Source organism: Amyelois transitella, chromosome Z (assembly GCF_032362555.1).
Source record: "Amyelois transitella isolate CPQ chromosome Z, ilAmyTran1.1, whole genome shotgun sequence".
NCBI lineage: Eukaryota > Metazoa > Arthropoda > Insecta > Lepidoptera > Pyralidae > Amyelois > Amyelois transitella.
This window is the reverse complement of record NC_083535.1, coordinates 10,298,050-10,320,478: the sequence shown is the minus strand read 5'-3', so window position 1 is coordinate 10,320,478 and position 22,429 is coordinate 10,298,050. Positions and strand designations below refer to the sequence as shown.

The 22,429-nt window shown below is 34.9% G+C and overlaps 1 protein-coding gene across 1 annotated transcript in view; it reads left to right on the top strand.

The window, feature by feature from the left end:
- LOC106133799 (uncharacterized) overlaps positions 1-22,181 on the top strand; it is a 52,992-nt gene extending 30,811 nt beyond the window's left edge. Inside the window, exons 5-22 of the mRNA XM_060953518.1 lie at positions 9,106-9,215; positions 12,630-12,688; positions 13,042-13,226; positions 13,580-14,061; positions 14,218-14,318; positions 14,553-14,861; positions 15,028-15,321; positions 15,398-15,924; positions 16,028-16,030; positions 16,126-16,332; positions 16,609-16,728; positions 16,844-17,101; positions 17,275-17,489; positions 17,712-17,904; positions 18,220-18,353; positions 18,979-19,094; positions 19,985-20,039; positions 20,427-22,181. Coding sequence (XP_060809501.1) covers positions 9,106-9,215; positions 12,630-12,688; positions 13,042-13,226; positions 13,580-14,061; positions 14,218-14,318; positions 14,553-14,861; positions 15,028-15,321; positions 15,398-15,924; positions 16,028-16,030; positions 16,126-16,332; positions 16,609-16,728; positions 16,844-17,101; positions 17,275-17,489; positions 17,712-17,904; positions 18,220-18,353; positions 18,979-19,094; positions 19,985-20,039; positions 20,427-20,451 — 3,393 coding nt within the window. The 3' untranslated portion in view covers positions 20,452-22,181. The remainder of the gene's footprint in view (positions 1-9,105; positions 9,216-12,629; positions 12,689-13,041; positions 13,227-13,579; positions 14,062-14,217; positions 14,319-14,552; positions 14,862-15,027; positions 15,322-15,397; positions 15,925-16,027; positions 16,031-16,125; positions 16,333-16,608; positions 16,729-16,843; positions 17,102-17,274; positions 17,490-17,711; positions 17,905-18,219; positions 18,354-18,978; positions 19,095-19,984; positions 20,040-20,426) is intronic.
- Positions 22,182-22,429: the final 248 nt, after the last annotated feature.

Genomic DNA, 22,429 nt, shown 5'->3' with positions numbered 1-22,429 from the left:
ATGACGCCCGCCTGTCATACTAATGAAATCTGTCAAAATTTTAACTCAACTGTCACAATATTAATGTCCATATCGACGCGTGTAACGGCAATTTTGCTTTTCAATTGAGATATTTTTGATGTCGTTGTTACAATACTGTTATGCGGCAGAAGGTACTGTTACTTTATCCAAGTATCAAAAAGAAAATTAAGTAAATATTACAACGTTACAATCCCTAGTTAATTATTGAACTCATTATTTAGTTCGTTTTAATCATACCAGCAATAGAAAAGAAGGATAAGATTTTTTTTAATAATACAAAACTTTCAAACATTTAAAAAAAAATTGACTGCATCATTTTTCTGTAATGGCCAGTATTGTTATTTTTAACGCTATTTCGCGTCCAGCTTCCTCGTGACTAGCCGCTAAAGGCGTTTATTCACAATCAAATTCTTGAAACATCTTAATACTTTGACCCGCCATGACCACACTTTATTAGAATATTTTCCATTGGAGAATTCCTAGTGTTTATTATTCCCAGTGTATATGACGACCTATTAACGTGTTGTGGCCAGTCGTGACGGAGGACCACGATTCGGTTGAACTGCGGGTCAGAGTCGCGGGCCCCGCCGATGGCTAGCCAATTGACTTCGCATTAAATAAATAAATAGAAAACACTCAACGGCTCTCAGTAATGCTCCTGGCGTTTGTTGCGTTCCCGAGAGGACCTCGGGTCCGGTTGAGATCACGATTAGAAAAAGCTCTCTTTCAATATAGCTGAATCCTTGTTTTCATTCTTGGCACTTGGATAAAGCCTACGAACGGTTCGATGACATAATGTTCGTACGATCGAACGCGAACAAAGTTTTTTTCGTATTTGTGGTCGTGGTTTTAACATTCTTGTTTCTTTTGGTAATAAAAATATAATAGAACACACCACTTATTAAGGAATAATACGTAATAATAATTATGCTTACCCTTGTACTTTATTATAATTTATTGGTTAAAGATAACTTTTAAATCTTTGAAAAGAATCCGACGTTTTTATTTTCATTGCTTGAAGGAAGCGTCTGCGCCTGAATCAAAGCGTGATGAATTGTAGAAACAGAGCGAGCTGGCGCGTGCGCATAGGTCGATGACATCATCATTTCCCGGCCAGTGTCTTTTGTAGACCAAAAACAATTCTTAATTTAAAATGAAATATTTCGAAAGACCGCTCGCAGGCCGACCACAAACTGCCGGAATGGATCTATGATTTGTCGACGAAAGAAAGTATAAAAGAACTGTAAATTTAATTCAGAACGTTATGTCAACAGCTTCCTAGAAGCATTGATAAACATAATGTATTTGTTTTTAAAATGATGAGAATTGATTGTTTTATACACACTGGACAAAAGTCATGTGAATATTTCATTCGTATAAGTAAAATCATTAACTGGTTACTCAGTATAACGTCAATTTGAATGCATAACATCTTTGCTGTGAGAAAGAAATGTTGTCGAGAGAATCAAACTGACCACATGCTTCTTATTACACTGCAGTATTTTAATCACTAAGTCTATCTTTTATGCTTATCTGCAGCTAATTCGGCGGTGATATGTTGCCGAAACACGTGCATTCTGCCACTATGTGGCTTGGAATGACGTGTGCGTGAATTCAGTCGCTTGTAGACTCGGCCCACAGACGTGTTTCGACAAAAACACAATACTGGCTGCAAACAACACGCATCGCATGACAAAACTGATGTAACCGCGAAAATTCTACATTTGAATATTTAAAAAATACAAACCGGTTTCCCGAATCGCATGACAAAACCGATATTTACCCCCAAAAATATAAATTTAAATATTAAAAAAATAGATAACACAACTTCCCAAAAATTATAAAAAAAAATACATACATTTACAGTGTTATGTGATAAAATTAAACAAGGCAAACTGTGATTTAGTTAAGTGTAAAATTAGTGAACATGATTGAGTTGGTAAAAGTGAACGAGAAGAACAGAGTAAATGGGATAAATGGGACGATGAGGGATATCGGTGAGGATACATTCGTGTGCCGAGTCCAGTACCTGAATGACCTGGACCCTTTCATGGAGTACAATGTGAGGGAGCCATCAAGACCTCTGTACCACACTTTCAACACAACCATCCCGCTATCGTACCAAATCGCTGCCGTGCACAGATTACTACAAGCGCCACACAGGGTAAGTTCAAATAAAGACATGGGTTAATTAAGTTTCAAATACGTGCGTTCTTTAGCAAGCGCCTATTATTTTTACCCAACATTTAAATAAATAGATTTCTGCTTTCATACTTTTTTTATTATTAGTGTTGGCCTACTAAATATCAACTTGTTAATTTCAAACTTTATTACCTGATGTTACTAAAATGGATGGATTTCTACGATTAGGATTTTATTGGATTTATCATGTAAAAGTAAAAACATGATCCATGTCTTTTGAGATAATGTAGAGTCAGAAATCAGATCATGGTTATTGCACTTGATGATAATGCTTATTCTTACGACATCCGCGCGAAATAGGAGTGGCCCTTATCAAAAAATTCCGGGAACATAGTTGTGGGGCTCAAACTTAGCACGATATTATGTTATAACGTCTATTTATGTCAAATCTCAAGCATGAAAAATTATCCTCCATTTTTGTACACCAAATAAGTTTATAGGAACTTTGTATTTTTTACTTTTGTTTTTGTTTATCCTCAATCTGCCTGATGGTTAGATAAGGTCTTAAGTGGTCAACGCGGGTACATAAAAATCTCGCTTTTAAGTATGTAATGCGCAAACTCTTGCTTCGTAAAGTTTTGATAATGCCGACTCATTTTCCCGTTGCATTCTCGGGATAGAGCCCGAAGTGGACAAGTTACCTATACCTTAAAACAGGAAACCAGTGTCTTGGCTTCTACTTGTCTTGTCACCCTCAATGACAAATTTTCAATCAATGATTACCTAAATACTCCATAAGACAATGTTTTGCATAATTAATGATACTAATTTTAGTGCACAAGTGCTGGAGGTGTGCTGTTTGTTAGAAATAGCACGTTACTCACGCACTATATTCGTTGCTCCAAATATTTGTTCACGCATGCAGGCAGGTGAGACGAGACAACATTTCTTTTCCATTTCACCTCTTTAAAATATTAGAGTTATCTTAGAAATTCGCAATTATTATAATTATTTTAATGCATGCTCGACGGTTTCAGGTACTCTTGGGCTGACCTTTGTCCAGGATATCCCCTTTGTTAAGACCTTCTCCTGCCAAAGATCACGTTCATTCTTCTTAAAAGTTAATTATTACTAGTATATTCACTTACTCAACCTGATTTTACTCATCCTCTCCACGGATCATAAGGTGGTTTGCATTAACTATACATAATATAATAAATACACTGATTAGTTTTCAATGGAATGGCCTTGTTTTTTTAGTGTTTAGTAAAACATCGGTCTAAACGTAATGTGTAATCAGAAATTGACCGTGTTTATAATTATTTTAATGCATGCTCGACGGTTTCGGGTACTCTTGGGCTGACCTTTGTCCAGGATATCCCCTTTGTTAAGACCTTCTCCTGCCAAAGATCACGTTCATTCTTCATAAAAGTTAATTATTACTAGTATATTCACTTACTCAACCTGATTTTACTCATCCTCTCCACGGATCATAAGGTGGTTTGCATTAACTATACATAATATAATAAATACACTGATTAGTTTTCAATGGAATGGCCTTGCTGTTTTAGTGTATAGTAAAACATCGGTCTAAACGTGATGTGTAATCAGAAACTGACCGTGTTTATACCTCATTATGTGTTCCGAAAGTATTTTTTCAAATACTAAACATCCCCACTGAACTACACTAAGGTCGGCCACGCGGAAAATCCGCCGGGATTCAAATCCGACATTCCGGCCATTAATTAATAACCTGAGGATGTGACTTATTAAGTATAAAAGATTCATATTTAACATTTACATCGAAAAACAGATTTGTACGTTGAAGAACCAAACTTAAGGCTATAAGAAAAAGACTAGTAAATTATCTTTCACTTTACTTGTCAGTTCTCGCAGTTGATTTTGTTGTTTTGTTTATTTTATCTTATCTATAAAATAATTTTAATATTATTTGGTCTAAGAATACCACTTAAACAACATTAGCAAATCACTTTCTGGGCCAAGTACGCTAGCGATAGGTGTACCCTTGCATACAATTACTTTAATTGGCAACGGAAACTAATTTGTTCCGCCGATCTTATGTGTAACGTTTGGTAACAATTATTTATGGTGTGTAATAAATTAAGTCTTTTTTAAATAGTTAGTTTGCTTTCATTAATAAAAGAAATATTCAAGTACTTTATTGGATTCAAGTATTATAAGGTCTTTACCTTAATTGTTAAATATTTCTATATTATAATGTGTTTATTGATGTACCGTTATGATACACATTGTACGCCGCACTATACTTAGATCATAGATTTTTATCTGGGTTCGCTTGAACTTTTAACAATTTTGTCTTTTCTCGTAAAAGAATTATATTAAGATTGGACAGTAAGACAAAACCAGATTGTCCATCATCGTACATAATCTCACAGCTTGCAGATTATCAAAACAAAATATTAACTACGAGTACCTATATAATAAGTACCTATACATACTATATGAAAAGCACGAAATAAATTCACTCTTATTTTAAGAAGGTTACCAAAATGTCCCAAGTTATAAAATTTAAGTTACGAATGGATTTATGTATCTCGTGAATTCATAAAAAACAGTTTAAAATATAAGAACGTCGAGGTAAGCTTAGGTCCTTGCAAGGTTACATGACATAAGCCAGACCCTCTACAAGTGACATCACTTAACACTCGTTATTGTTGAGTGACAAATATAGACGTGATGATTTTACAGACAAATACATAGATATTATCTTCACACTCAAACTTCGTACCTAACATCTTTTGGACATTGAAGATTCGCCATTATAAAGAAATCATTTGATTTTGATTAAAACTTGTTTCGATTCAAGTAAAAAACCTATTTTGCACGTCACCTCAAAAAGTAATCCTGCAGAATATGTATAAATATGAATTGTAATGTCTGTAATGCCTTATACTTTGTATTTTTGTTTAGCTGAAATTTAATTATCAACTCATTATCAAAATTGATGATCTGATCTACCTTGCTACAAAAGCAATTATCTTTCTTTTTTAGCAATTTTCTAAATGCAAGTGCGATTTACATCAAAGATTGATTGACCAAATGAAGCATTGTTGTGTAATGACAGTCTACACTGTGATATCATCGGAATATCGTGAATCCATTAGTTTTGCGTAATTCGGACTTATCTCTTACTCATTATGCTTATCGTTTTCCGGATCAATTTGTTTTTTTATTAAAGTTAAGTAAGGTAACACTATTATAAGTACAAAATCCTTATCACACTTCAATCTTAACGTCGTCCCGGGTGCGTCCCTGGGGAAGATTCCGGGGACATCCTTTAAAAAAGTGAATAAGCGGTTTTACCTTGTGCAATAACCCCTAATAACTGATCCTCATGCTTTTGGTGTTTGTTTCGGGTACGGCCTACCCGGGAAATATTTCAGGGTTCGTCCGGAAATATATTTCCAATAAAATATATTAAAGCACTTCCTTCAACAATAACCATGATGGCTGTTAGATTACAATTTTCACTTGTTAATATATCGATGTTAATAGGTCCTACAACAGGAGAAAATACCTTCTTCTTCCTAGTGGCGTTAGTCCCGGTTTCATTCTCACCTTTCCGGAGAAGTACCTTGGGTGCGGGCCTTAAGACGAACATAGAAAAAAGTCCTTATCACTCCCTGTAGTAACATTATTTCTGTCTTACAGACCGTAATCATTAGTGCAGCCTAAATTCCTTTTAGGGATGAAAAACTCGTACCAATACGCCAGGAAGATAGGCGATCGAAAATTTCTGGGCAATTACAAACTGGATATGATTTAAAGCTACAGACATCCTGCATGGGTAGTCTAGCAAGGCTGTGGCTTCCCAGACATCAAGTCTACCAACCAAAACATTAATATATAAATGAGAACAGTTACTAATAATAGTATGGCTCGTGTGACACTGTCGGTGACTAAAATACTGGTAGGAATTACTCATAAACGCAAACGCTGTTTAATGATGAATACCTGTATCATTGTCTCTAAGAGTTCTTTAAACTTTTTACTGAGTACTAATAGATTAAGATCTAACTGCACTCCGGGTAACCCGTTCGGACGCGTAATCGGAGGATTCGGAGGGCTTCACACCACGTGGAAATCAACGTCGAACCGATAGCTACAAAAAGTTATATTTAAAACTAAGTAGGTATGTAGATTTTATTTTGTAGTAATTGAAATTAGAATAATATCGGAATTATTGTTACTTTCGGTTAAATAATTGATGTCAAAAATGTTTAAACTTTGGACATAAATAGAATTTCAACACAAGGCACGGGGCTTATATAAAAGGAACATACCAGGAACAAATATTATAAAGTCCAAAAACAGAAGAATACAACGTCTCTGTCCCTCTTACAGGGATCTTTAGTAGGTAACAAAATACGAGTACCAGTTATGACCCAACCTAGATAATAAGTTAATCTAGCTCCTAAAATGTAAAAAAAATCATTCTTCCATAGAAGAGATGTTTTGCGTTCACAACTAACACAGATAACACATTAATCCCATATCTCCCATGAATGAAACACTCATTAAAGTAATGAATTATTCACACACAAAAATAGATAGTATCGTTGGTTCCGAGAAACCAGTAATGTACACATGAGGCGTTGCGTTCGCAATATTATTTTTAGATTATAAACACTCCCGACCAATAGGATTACCCTTTGACCGCCTGCGAAACGAAAGAATCCATACTAATACGAGTATAATACTACTAGTCGCCTGCGGCTCCGTAAAACTAAATTGTTGATATGCCAGTCAGTTGATTTTCAATTTCATATCTACATATATTGATTTAAAGAATGGTGGAGAGAAAATATCGTGAGGAAACCTGCACATTCAGGCAACTGGATGGTGCAAACCATCCAGTTGCCTGAATGTGCAGGTGATGCACGTGATCGATCCAATACGGGTCAGGTCACATGGGAGTCGCTTCCTGAAAAAGTCTGACTCACCAATCCAGGATCCATGTGTCCTCAGCAGTGATGAATGCCATCGGGAAAGCCATGAGGAAGAAGATAGATTAAAAGATTAATAATTCACTAAACACTTCAGCAAAACCAGACTATATGACATCTAATGTTATGCCTTATATTAGTTACGACATTCTGATCTTCGCAAAAACGCTAGATAGAAGCCTAGCTATAGACTTCTCTCGTAGTATTAAAGCATGGTTTCTTGGTTAGAAATTCAATCTTTTTTCTTTTAGTTTTCATCTGGAGTTTGCGATACGATTTTTTTACACGTTATAACTATAAAGAAACAGAGATGTACGTAGAAACCAGATATAAACAAATAATTTACTTTCTGAAACAAAAATTTAAAAAAATATTTAAATCAAGTAGATGTTTATTGAAATATAAAATTTCTATTATTTTCTGATTTTTCTGTAACATTAAGCCAAATGGGTTTTTGTAATACAATTAAGGGTCCAGATTTTTCTATGAAATGAAAATTAATCCTAGGGCTAAAAGGGAAGAGACAGGGCTATTTCCAGACTCGCTCCAGTTTACAAAGTACGTTTTGGCAAGTTGCCAACTGGTGAACTTGGGCTTACCTAATTCATACAACGGGCGATAATGCAGTTCACATTGTAGCTAATGAACAAAATTAAAATATATATTAAAAAAAAACTAGCTTTTGTCATTTTATAACAAGATCCCTCGTGCGAGCATGGTAACTGTTGACTTATTGAAAAAAAATATTTTTTACTAGAGGCCGCCCGCGACTTCGTCCGCGTGGAATCAATCCCGCGGGAACTCCGGGATAAAAAGTCTATATGTTATTCTGGGTCTTCAGCTACCTACATACCAAATGTCATCGTAATCGGTTCAGTAGTTTTTGCGTGAAAGATTAACAAACATCCATACTGACAAACAAACTAGCGCATTTATAATATTAGTAGGATAGCCCATATTCTTTTGTCTTCTGGCTTCGAACCCAATAACATACTCACCGTTCAGGTGAGGAGCCCGATGTAAACCTTTCGACCATGACACTGGATTGCATAAGTCAGATTTTTATACGAAGAGACCGTCTGACCACCGCAACCTTTGCAGGAGAACCTAACCCATAACCAAACTTGTACTAGATGAGCCTATTGATGAGATATTCCCTCTAACATCCATGGAAAAATGGAGTTGCCTAAGGTGCCGATATGTTTATAGAGAATGTTGGGACATTAGCGCCATCTCTTTGTTTCCATAGAACTTAAAATAAGTAGTTGTACTATGTGCTGTACATAAAAGCTTCTGATGTCAAGCATATAACAGCAACCATTTGTTAATGAATAATAGATATGAAACATAGATGGAGTTATGATAAACACAAGCCATGGTCTGGTGGTTTGTGCGTTCAGCCTGCGATCGTAAAGGTTAAGCAAAGTTTCACAGTAGTCCAATTTACCACGGGATGGGTGAACAAAAAAAATTTTCTCAATAATTATAGCCACTTATGGAGTATTGAATTATTCTACGATATACATTGAACGGATTAGATTGTTCCGTTTTATGTTATTTTCATTATTAAGTTCATTGGAAAAAAATATTAGAGCTGATTAAGCAATAGTTGGATAAGCCTAACTACTCCATAAGGGTAACCTCTGTAACTACCGAACGGATTTTGAGAAAAACTTTTTTATTGTACTCGTATAAGAGAGTTATGAATGTGGATGAAGCGAAGGAAATATGCAGAGATCGTGGCAAGTGGAAAGAGGTAGTCTCTGCCTACCCCTCCGGGAAAGAGGCGTGATTTTATGTATGTATAAGCTTTTTAACCTGAACTACACACAGGGTTCACAATACATTTTAGAAAGTATTGACTTACATGACAGACTCTTCCGTGATAACGAATTCGCGCAAGCAACAACTTGTTTAAAAAATAGTAAGTCATCATACCTAGTTTCTTTTGCAGTTGGACGATGCGACACTGCAAATTTTCAAAGATGGTGACTACGGACCCTACTTGGATCTGGACTCGACGCTGGGCGAGCAGGACGAAGAGTTGGAAGGTCTGCAGGACAAGTAAGTGTTCATTTGATTTTCTTATTTGTTATCAGCCAGTAATTAGAGCTTTCCAAGCTCTTTAGTTGCATATGCGTAATTGCCAAGCTGGATTCGACAAGATTTGGTGTCCGTAAAGAATTATATTACCTACAGATATCTTTAACAACTGTCCATACTTTGATGTAAAAGAAAATAGAAGTTAACAAGAAGAGAATCTGACAAAAGCTATAATTTGATGAGAACAGAACTTGACTGAGCAATAACTACACAAACAGTGTATTGACTTTTGTGTCTACGTAATAAGACTTTTTTTGTTATACCTATTTCTTTTTATATGTAGGTAATAAAAAGTTTACAAACAAACAAACAAAATCAATACTACCACTCACTTAACTTCTCTCTGTTTACTTCGTCGTGCTTATAATACTTTTTTTTTATTTTGTTTTTCAATGTATTACCAGGAAATCATTTCATACCAGAAAATCAGTTCATGAGGTAACCTGAATACATATATACACACATGTGTTGTGCCCGAAACTTGTTTTGATCTATTTGCAGACAAACGGGAACTCATCGAACTATTATTATTCGACGTTTTAATAAGTTCCACACTAATCTGAAATATAAACTTGACAATAGGGAATATGCATGTGATTCGGTAAGAAATAAACAAATATTATGATTATTTTTTTAGAATTGTTCTTGAAACATAATATGTATAGACATTTTAGGCTTTAGTATTTCTAATAGAAGCTAAAAGAATATTTTTCGAAAACTGTACAATCAAACCGCTTTTCTTTAAACCGTTATAGTAGGTACTAACGTCTAATCATATTGTTAAACTTTAGTAGGTATTCATTGAAATTTTACTGTAGCTTAAATTACAATAGAATTCTTGTGTTGATTGTATTTTCCCTATTATCCAGATTTCTGTTATACCTAATATAAAAACTACGCTGTAGTTAGGTAGGTACTTATCAATCTGAAATCACAGAAAATATGTGTATTATTGTTATAATGACTCCTAATCAAAAAAATGGGGAAAATAAACAATATTATTAAATGTTACGCGCATATCCTTCCCAGTAGTTACTTCCGTATATTATTCTATCAGCCCGCTGGGGAGCGAGGATATTGCCGCTGATTGGTTAGGGAGCCCGGAGTTGGCTAGGTGAAGTTTTCATAACCCATGTATGTACCTATTTTCTATTTTACTTAGAAAAAAATTTCATTAATATAAAAATCTATTAGTTTTCGTAGGGTACATTTAACATCTCATCAATTTACAAACTATTAGGTAATAAATATTTCTTTTAATTTACTTTAATTTTAGTAATTACTTTTTAATTTAGTTTATTTAGAGATCTACTTCGCCAATTAATATCCTCATTAGACTCGTATTATTACGGTTTAATATAATTTTATTTATGCTTAATTTGCAAAAGTTAATCATGGAAGAGCCTTCCAAATTTGGGTTTGTTTCACACGCTGGGCTTAGATATACCTAATGTAAATGATCAAAGACTATGGGCGAGCTGGGCTCTAAATCTCAATTATACGAGTGTAGAGAAAAACATCACCCTCCGAGTCTTATGGCTATTGAAAAGAGTTACATAATATCGATCATAGATAGAAGGTAGATCATAATAATTATCGAACTAAATACAAACATTCGCGTCGTAGAAAGTCTAGAAAACTACAGCGAAACCGTGAGTGTTTCTATCAAACTTTTTTGAATCGCTTTGGTGCAAAAACGGTCGTGCTAAAACAATGAACTTAGTAAACTACTTCACAGCATGTTCCCAAAGCGATGGCTGTGCTGCGATGGTGGTACAATTGGCAATTTACAATTAAGCATTAAAAAAACAGGCTTTACAACGCAGCTTCGCCCGCACAGATTTGGCACCGCCTACCAAAGAATTCAGGTTTTTACCTGGATGAAATTATCGTATATCCTTCTCCAGACGCTTAATTATATCTATACGAGACAGCAAATAAACAAATAAACTTACTATTGCATCAATATTAGTTGGGAATGGGATGAGCGAGGTTTGTAGGTTAATTTTGCCGTACCTATATTTACGCTATATTTATATAAATTATAAATAATTGTAACTTCTAAGCGACCTGTTGATAAAATTAGAGTTCGCATTACATAAATTGTTTGTGAAGATAAGTTTAGATTAGTTTAGCAAAAAGATTGACATTGACTGCGGGATCGGGAATCGGTTCGTGATGCCCCCTTTTACTCATTTCGATTACGACCGCCCACGACCACATACGTTCGCCATCCTATATTGAAATATTTTTATTTATTTGATTTCAATAAATCCCTTGGGACATAAAACACTCGTTGTTTATTCCAAGGATAGACAATTTTTTTTAATTATTTAATTATTTTAACATGGCGGTAAGTTGATATTTTCTTGTGCCGAGCACATTTCAAGCTACGGTTAGCATCAACCTGTGTTTCGATGCGATGCATCGTATTTTCCCACTCGTACTGTAGAAAATGAATCAATACGATGAGTTGTGGTCGCGGGCTGCCTCAGCTCAGCTTCGTGGTGAGGTTCTGGCCCTGGTGTCACAGCATTCAATGGATTCCGGCTTCTGCGAGGAATCTTATGATGAGGAAACGGAGAACGACGAAGAGTGAGTGCAATATTCTGTTAATTTTAACATGATCGCGAATTTTAGTTAGAGCGTTATTTTTTCCAAGTGTTGAAAGACAAAATCCTCAATTTTACAAAGATTTCTTTTTCTACTTAAAACTTTAGTATCCTCTTCGTGATTACAATTAGGTTTTCGTCTATATTTGTGTACATAAAGTTACAGATGATTTAAAAATCCCGCGTAATATACTTATATAAATAAAAAAAACGTAATTTGATTTTATGAATTTTAACATTATTGTAAGGGTAGAATAAGACAGGCGTTTCTTGATGAAACTTTTCTTAACACCCAATAAACAAAAAAAAAACCATTTGTTTTTTTTTTTCCTAAAAAAAATTGACAGATACTTATATAATTTGATTCGCCAACCTATTTGAGTTGTAATAAAGTGTCTTCTACGTACGCGCGAAAACTATTTTTTTTAAATAGTACTGTGATTGCGGTTCCAAGAATTAAGCGAATGTATGAATGTATGATCTCGGACCTAAAAGGATTTTTACTTTTATTATAATTACCTGGTAGCTACTGCGACTCTGTTACCTTACCCCCGACAATACCAAAACTTTGTCAAATCTTTTTACTATTTGTTATAAAAATATTTCGTTCTGATCGTTCTCTTTTTTTTATCACTTTAATTTAATGTGGTTCTTTTGATTCGATATCAGCCAAACGGCATTTTTTTTAATAAGTTGATTCAACACTCACTCCTAAACCATAAATTTTTTATTTATATAAATATATATTTTTTTTACTTTTCAGTCGAAAAAATGCGCTCGTACTTCGAACTCAGCTACCTGTACGTGTTCACGCCATCATTGGTAAGTCACTATCCTCAGTTTCAAATTATTATATCTGCGGATTTAGATTTGTTTTTTTTTTGTTAAGGAAGTGGGATTAACCATTCATCAGAAAGTGATACAAAATACGTTAAAAGTACAATACTTGAATAATTATGTATTACCAATATCGTTAATCACAGATTTATGTAATCAAAAAATTGAGATATATCAGAAGACATATAGTTTCTTCAGATCTGGTAGCGAGGAAAAAGCAAGTCAAAATTTTGGCGATGAGCTAACAACATGTCACTATTTAAATGTCATCCATGATTGAGCTCGAGGTTGTAGGCTCTGTCTATCCTTATATGTATGTTATTTTTTTAATTTTCCAGAGAGGCTGTTAAACACACAGGGAAGAGATCTTCGTCGTGCTCTGTTTTCGTTGAAACAGACCCTTCAGTCGGATAAGGACTTTGTGCACGAGTTCGTGGCCAACAAAGGCCTGGACTGCCTGATGCAAGTCAGCAACTTGGAGCAGCAGAACTACATTGACTACACACTGAGGGCGCTAGGACAGGTAGGTACACAGATTCACGAAATGTATATCTATGTAACGAAAACTATGTCTGACCCGCAAGGTAAGGTAAGGTTATTTATATAAATATCTTGTCAAAGAATAAGTAGATATAAAAAATAGATACCGACCCCTGAAGTTCATTGACCCTTTAGAGGTAATGTTTACTTTGAAAACCTGATTTCTCGTGACTGATTCTCAAAACCGTATTATTAAATTTAACCGCGGTTGGTACTACACGGAAAGTCTTACCAGAACGCTTGTCAAATCACCTAGGGAGTGGAACATCGATTCTAAAGCAACACCGCTAAACACATTAAAATGATAAAGATGTCTTAAATTCTACACTTTTCCAGATCCTGCTTTACGTGGATGGCATGCACGGACTCATGGCCCACAAAGGGTGCATCCAGTGGCTCTATTCTCTCGTCCTCAGCACATACCGCCATGTAGTTAAAACCACACTCAAACTACTAGTCATTTTCGTAGAATACTCAGAAAGCAACAGTTTACTCCTTATCGATGCTGTGAAATCCGTCGACCTACCGCTCAGAAGAAGACCTTGGTTCAATGTCATGAAAATACTTCAAGACGTGGACGCTTCTGATACTGAACTTCTTATATATGCAACCACACTTATCAATGCATGCCTAAATAAGATTCCAGAAAGAGACACATATTATGATCAAGTAGATTCCCTGCAAGAACAAGGTATAGATGATATAATACAACTGTACATGTCAAAACAAGGAACTGATTTAGATTTGCTAAGGCAGTTGCAAATTTTCGATGCTGTGCTCCAGTATGAGGATGGAGATGAGACTGGCACTGCTCTTAAGTAAGTAACCCATATAATTAAAATCATATCATCTAACAACGTCGCCATAAAAGTATTTTTTGTCAAAATCGGTGGATACATTCGATACTACTACTCACTTCACTACTTAAAGCAAATAAATCGCAACATAATCACAAAATAAATTTAAAATTGCAGGCTTTTAGATGAATCAATCATTTCATCCGTACGTCGAAGAAGTATTCAGTCGAATACTACAGATCGAAGAAAATCTAAAAAGCAACAAATAAAAGAAAAGGGTGCGTAAAATTAGTCTTATTTATTGTTTGTTTTAATGTGTGTGATTTTATTAACACTCAAGTTTTCTGTGCATGCACTGTCTTCATCCCGAAATATTTCATCGTCTTCTTAAATGATTTCAAAGTTCACGTTTCGTACATCCCATAATGGTTTCTTAAATAATTGCGTCCTTCCATTGTATGTCCGCAAATATTATGCTTAAATTTTAACTTCTTGCATTTAACTAACAACAGCGAAACCTCCGGAACCAGAAAAAATACCAAATAATCACAGGCCTCAGTTTTTACCGGCAATAGAAAATAAAGATAATGCAGAATTAAGGACTGCTCTAAGAAGAAGAGATAGATTTGTAAGGCAAGCCCACCACATAAGTCATCAAGAGGAGCTTTTGAAAACCTCTTTTCCTGACTACAGCAAATGTACAACAAACGGAAATGGCACTATTCATTACACTAATGGTCATAATCTCAACCAGGAGGCAGACAATCCATACTCAATCAGGACTACGAGACATGGACAGTTAGCTGATGTTTTGAAGAATGGTTTGTTCATTTACTAACACACTTAATAGTCCATTTAACTTCTTAATTCGCATCTGCACCAGTTAATGTTTGTCTTTGATACACTACATGACGCTTTTATCTGGCTTATATGCTCAAATAAGTAAAGGTTATATTTCTATTAAATAAGTACTTTAATTTCTTTCAGGGAACCAAAGATACACTTCTGGTCTTAAACAAAGAATTCAAAATGGCACTTTAGGTCACAGCGTTAATGGCGTGGATGCATTAGCTGCAATTCGTCAAAAACAATTGGAGAATGCTGTTGAAACTAAAGATGACAGAGAAATACTACTTAATAGAGAACATAGTATTAAGGACTTAGCACAGCGACTGACAAGTCCAGTTAGTCCTACGACTGAGGAAAAGCCCTTGAGAGTTGCTGAGATGGCAGGAATTGTGTCAAAGGCGAAAGAAGAGTTAGCCAAATCACAAAATAAAGGTTGTAAAATCATTCAAAGACGATTATATAATGAGAAAAAATTTGAATATTAATCAAAAAAAATTTAACTTTTCAGAAGTAATCAAAAGTCCCAGCATAGAAAAGGCCCCAAAATTAACACATGAAATTAAAGTATCAGAGAATGATTTACACTGGGAGGAGTTAAAACAGGCTTCATTAAACCGGCCGTTTCATCTCTGTGATCTAGATTTCTCAGAATTAAGGCAGGACTCCGATGATGAGATTTCACAGGTCTCCAGTACGCCCAACGGCCCTCCTCCACCACCACCCAATATGTTATCTGCAGGCCCACCTCCACCCTTACCAAATTCATTTTCAAACTCACCTAAAAATTGTATCCCAGCCCCGCCTCCTAAACCGTCTTTCACTACAGAAACTTCCACAAAATCAGAATGCTCAACAATCAAAAAAAATAAAAAGACTGTAAAGCTTTTCTGGCGAGAAATTCAAGACAATCCCGTACCTATAAACTTCAGATCGAAAATTGGTGGATGCATTTGGGATGACCTTCCAAATATACCTCTAGATACAAATATTTTGGAACATCTCTTCGAATCCAGGACCAACGACTTGATAATCAAAGTGGGTAACCCAATTATTTATGCAATTCACCTAATTTGTTTAATTAAGTATATTTCAATACTTTCTTTTTGTTTCATGTTTGTTCCTGATTCGCCTAAATTAGGAAGTAAGTATTAAATAATTAAATTTCTATTAAAATTACACTCTTAAGTATTATCTTTGCAATTCATACTATGCAAATTTCACTTTCTTGAATTCTAGAAATTATCCGAACCAAAAAGAAACCTTATCTTGGACGCGAAGAGATCCAACGCCATCAACATTGCTATGAAGAAGTTGCCCACACCTCAATCAATCAAAGCTGCTATTATGAAAATGGACTCTACAGTCATTAGCCGGGAAGGAATAGAAAAGTTGCTAACTATTCTGCCAACCGAGGAGGAGAAAATTAAAATACAGGAAGCGCAGGTAGATGACATAAGAGTAAAATATTTATGTATAGAGGCAAATATTTACAAAATAAAACAATACCTTATTTAGTATGGGGATTGGGGATGTATCGTAGAATCCTCTCCTTTTTTCTCGATGAAATTGTACTGCTTTAATCAAGCGATTATAACTATGGTGAAAACCTGGTTCGATTTTTTCCAGAATACTATCTATTGAGTACTAAAAGTCACCAGCCATGTTTACTAGTCCTTCTTTTTCCATCCACATCATGTTATTTTCAAAACCTTGTTTCAGTATGCCAACCCTGACTTGCCGCTCGGCAGTGCTGAGCAGTTTTTACTGACCTTTTCCATCAACGAACTCTCCTCCCGCCTTAAACTATGGGTTTTCAAATTAGATTTTGACAACTTGGAGGTAAGTCATATAATTTTTAGCACGCATTTTCATACGTATATCATAATTTGAACAAATATGTAGTTCCGAATTATAATTAAGCAGAAGTAATTATAACAAAAATCCAAATTTACAGAAAGAAATTGCTGAACCACTCATGGATCTAATGCAAGGTATTGAACTTCTAAAAAACAACAAGACTTTCAAAGTAATTCTATCTACTCTGCGATCTGTGGGCAGCTTTCTTAACGGCAGCCAAGTCAAGGGGTTCCGGTTGGAGTATCTGTCGAAGGTTATGGAAGTGAAGGACACCGTACACAAACACCCCTTGCTGTATCATGTTTGTGAAATTATTATAGAGAAATTCCCAGATACAACCGACCTGTTCAGTGAGGTAAGAATCTACTTCACATTGGACATTAACTCGTTCTAGTGTCCCCTTTACATCTATACTTTCCGTTATTTTACGTACTTACCTGTCTTTAAATTTTGTATTAAATTGTCAATTTACAGTGAGTTCAATTTACAAATTGAAGACTAAAATATTTTTTTTGCAATTTCTGCTAGGTGGGTCCTGTAATAAGGGCGTCGAAGGTCGATTTCGATATGCTAAGCGTTAACCTGGCCAGGCTAGAAGCCGACTGTAAAGCGGCTTGGGATCACTTGAAGAAAATAGCGAAACATGACCCACAGATCTTCAAAACGAAGATCAACGAATTCTTGACAGACGCAGCTGAAAGGATCATTTTGTTAACTAAAATCAAAAAGAGGGTTATGGCTAGGTAAGACTGACGACGTCAATTAATTGAAATTTGAGCATCGAAAATTCCTCTTTAAAACCTTAAGCTCAAATTCCAATTATTTACGGAAAATTGACATACACTTTGAGCTCAAAAAGACACACAGCTGTGCGAATTTTGTGCCTTGCGAATCAATCAATGTTGGCTCTTTGGCGAATTGAATTCGTGTTTTACATTTTAGCAACGATCTACCCTCAATTTCAGGTTCGATAAGTTCTTGATGTATTTACTCGTTCCTCCTGCTGACGTGTCAAAGACCAAAGCTTCGGAGTTCCTAAAAGTGATAGCGGAGTTTGCTCTGGAATACAGGACAACTCGGGAAAGGGTTCTGCAGCAATTAGAGAAGAGAGCCAACCACCGCGAGAGGAATAAGACCAGAGGCAAAATGATTATAGATGTGAGTATTTATCCAATAAAAAAGTGTATTAGATTTTTTTCATGATTTACTTTCGCGACAAAGCTAGTCTATTATTAGATTTAAATTTTCATTTACATTGTCTAATCTGTAAAGTTGAAATCAAAGTAGTTACACCCCAGAAGCAATATTTTTGGTAATTTTTGGTCGCTAGAAGACTGCCTCCTACGGGATCAGCCTTTACCAGTAGATACAGCTGCATAGCTGTCTCCCAACGAGAGATATAGCTAGATATATCAAATGTTATTGAAATATCTGATCTAGCTTGACTATAATGTTGTTAATAAACTTTTGCAGGTAGCCAATTACACCAATAAGAACGGCGACAACAGTGCGGACAGCGCTCTCAAAGAATTGCTGAAGACCGATGCAGATTCCCACAGCCTGACTGAAGGCCGCCGCAAATCTAACACCAGGAGGCCGCTCATCAAGTCAGAAACTTGGTATTTGTACTAACACTTAGCATAAGATAGCTGAACTAACCTGAAATACTTATATTGGGTTACTTTTAAACTATAAACCTAGGGGCAGATAGCTGACATCATAAGCAACAATGTTGATTCTACAACATTTATGTGCCCTTACGACTTTCACCAGGTTAAAGCTAATTAGCTTTAACCTGGTAAAGTAACCCAGTTTTGCTAATTTTACTAACGGCACGGATCACACACTATATGTTGAAGGACAGCACAAATAACTTGTGCATCCAAATTCCTTAGAAGAAAATATTCAGGAATAAAAGCATTTTAATAAGCGCTAACATGATCCTAGCTAGGACAATGAACCATGTTGATAAGAACTCATACCCAGGGATGTTATGCTTCAACCTCCCTGGGTATGAGTACTTCGAAACGTTGGAAATCAAACAAACAAATCGAGAATGTTCTGGTCAGGTCAAGAAGTGCCCAGATCGACTTTCTTGACCTGACCAGAACGATCTAAGTTGCAGTCTATGATGAACAGACGGACATGACGAAACTACAGGGGTTAATTTTTAGCCTAGGAAACTCTTAAAATATTAAAAAATACGTTCCTTACCTTAACTCTATATTCCAGTGGAGATCTATCAGCTGATGAGGAAATCATCGAGAGTCTAGTGAGGTCGGCGACCTCCAAGAGGAAACCCGTTCAGAGGGAGAGGAGGAAGAATAGACTGTCCGATAGAAAGAACTGTAAGACTGCTTTTTTTTACCTAATAGTGCTTTAGCGAAGTATAAAACCTTGATGTTTTAAAACCAGAAGTTTGTTCGACTGTTCTGAGTATAGTTTGGTATGGTAGGCCTAGTCATGCTTCAATTTTGTACTTTAGTAGGTAGCTTAAGTTTATTTAATTTGGTTAAAAATTTACTTATAAAATAGTAATTTACTACTATATCTAATTCATTCAGTTATTTTACTCAATTATATAATGTTTAGTATTAATAACGTTGTGTGTTGCTGAGCGAACGTATTCAGCAAAGAGCAATCATTAAAATATTTATAAAACTAACTGTTCAAAATAAATGTTAGTACTTTTTTTATTAAATTTATTTTTTTCCTGATAAGTATTTAAAGCAACATAGCATAGTCCTTCACTATACCGGGGTCAAAATTGTGTGTTTCTATAATATGATCATATTAAAATTAAATGAACAGGGAATTAAAAATTATATTTTATATAATTTTAATATAAATTGCGTAAAACAAAAAAATCTCAATATTTTACGTTCCCAAAGGTCAGATGGGAGTGCAAAAACCTGACTCGCCTATTTCCAGATTCCATGTTCAAAGTCATAGATACCTCCTTTCTAGAGGGGTGAGGATCCAATTGGGACTAAAGTCAGGAGAAAGAAGAGTTCAAAAGATGAGCATAAATTATTAGACAATATCATCTATTAAATTTAAAGTAGAAATCTCGCATTTCTGTCAATTTTATTGCCTTTTAAAAAGGATTTCTTGCAGTAATGGTAAGTTTACCTACCTCTGAATCAAAAGGTCCCAGATTTGAAACCTGGTCAGGTCATGATGAAGGAGGAACGTCATCAGATTAAACTAACTATTTACAAAATTACTATTGTTTCAGTTAATAGAACCCTTGATGGCCACCAATCTTGGCCAGGAAGAGAAACAACAGCCGGGTAAGTGTCCCCCGTATTTATAGATAAATAATATAGTTATCTATTTGATTACAGAGAATATTATTAGTACTTACTAAGTAGGTTATTTCTCAATCACTTCATTAAGCCATCCGACTGAGCGTACAATATATTCAACCTACTTGATAAAATACTACATTATGGTCACGCCTATATTCCTTGCGGGGTCGACTGAGCCAACAGTCTTGGGAAGACCAAAAATTCATTTATTCCCGCTAATATACAAGTACAGTACAAGTCGGTCTATGGTTTCTTAAGTCATATTATATCAATCTCATATTACAAATGCACAGAACCTAGGCTTCCTACATATATAAGTAATAACTATTCCATCGCTGCTTATTCATTGAAAAGTATTTGCTATTTCAGATGTAACGAGACTCAAGGGCGGTAGCATGTGTGATGCAGCGGATGTGCCAAAAGTACCTATATCATTATTGTAAACAAAATAATTATAACGAATCCCAGGTGTTAATAAAAAGCTGCTATTGCACGCAATTGACTTAACGTTTCAATTTACTTGAGAATACTTCTTTTGAACCTACCGCCTTGACAACGATAGGTCTAAAATGCAAAATAAAATTATATCATGACCCAGACAAAATTTAATAATGTTTTCTATGTATATTTATTAGAAAAAAAACTAAAAAATATTTTTATACAAAACAAAGTATTCGGTGAAACTAAGTGTACCTTATATGATTTATGTTTATAGTAATGTCCTAAAGGTATCACCAATATTCAGCATAATTAAGATTGAATAGATTTGCATGAACTAAAGCAGTCCACATAATAGTCCTGATGGCGGAGATTTGCGCAGGTGCTCATTACGCATAGCTCAACTTATGTGCCGTACACGTATCACGTAAATACATTGTAACTGGAAGGCCCCACTGACTTTTGCAAAAATCCAGATGGAGGAAGACTTCGAATTTTTCCTCTGTACATCTTTTGGATTCTCTCTTATAGGAAAGAAACTGAAGAGATATAAAAATCATTCGCAGTAACGGGCACAGGAGTGCCCTTGTCAGGACGATCCAAGCAAAGCTCAAGCGGCCTATCTACCTTTTCTCGAAAGGTGTCGCCGTATTTTTAACTCTCATGGCTTTGGTTGTTGTGATGCTTACTTTCTTTAATTTTTAAGTACTTGTTTGGATTCTAGTTTAAATGTACTTCCGTGGTATGTACCTCAAGCCAGCAATGGAGGATGTAAACTCTTTTGTAATATTCTCATAACATTAAGTTAGATAAGTTAATAAGCGCATATTAATGAATGTATTTAAGTGTTCAGGCGGGTACTGTGGCATTGTAAAATATATATAAAATTAATTTATATAATTTCTTAAAATATTATGACATTGTATGTTGCGTATTGCATGTAAATAACTGATGTAAATATGTGCACGGATTCCCAATAGTCCTTGATCTCAAAATTATGTAAGATTTTTTGTTCCTATCTTTAGGCTTTCTTTTTTTAATAACTGATCCTTAAACTAGGCAAATTAATTTTTATTTACTCGTATAGTTAGTTACTTCTTTCTTGTACTTCACGGATTGGTAACTATAATGTTTTACGTCAAAAAGATTTTATTTTTATTGGCTAAAACTTAGTGACCTCAATTTTATTGATAAGAAAGCTAATTAGCTAATTAATTAAGTTAATTATCTTTGATGGATTACAAATTCTGGTAAATCTAGTTGGTAACTAGGTACGGATGGAAATGTAAAATTTCTATGACGACTAATGAGAGTGCGTGCACAAAAATATAAGTAATTAATTTCTTAACAAAGAACAACATAGCCCAGTGGCGTGGTCAGTGGTCAGTAGGTATTGGTCTTTTTCACTTCACAGTTAATATAAAATGATACCGAACTTCGGGATACATAACAAAAAATTGTAAAATAAAAATTTATTTATATTTGCACCAATTCTATTTCTACTTTTGTTATGAACTTTAATTCTTTTTATATTATAGTTCGACTCTATCAGCCTGACCGCCACGTAGAAATAATCACTGTTTCATATTATAAGATAATGTTTTTGTTTTCATTTTTAATGTATGTACCTGTATCTATGTAATAATTTCTGAAAATCACAAAAATAAAGATTAAATTAAAATCAAATTATTTTGTTACATTTATTGACATTTTCCTGGTGTTAGTCCCGGTCGCATCCTCACCTCAAACTAGGAACCAATGAATGTATTTGCTAGGGACACGCAATTATTAAGGAGGTACCTAATAATGAAGATCAAAAAAGATTAAAAATTAATTAATATTTTCTTAAGCAAAAATCATATTATGCAAATAAAAGTTTGAATTTGAAAAGATTCAGGTACGTACGACGTACGCAAGTTGTCTGACAAGTGCTT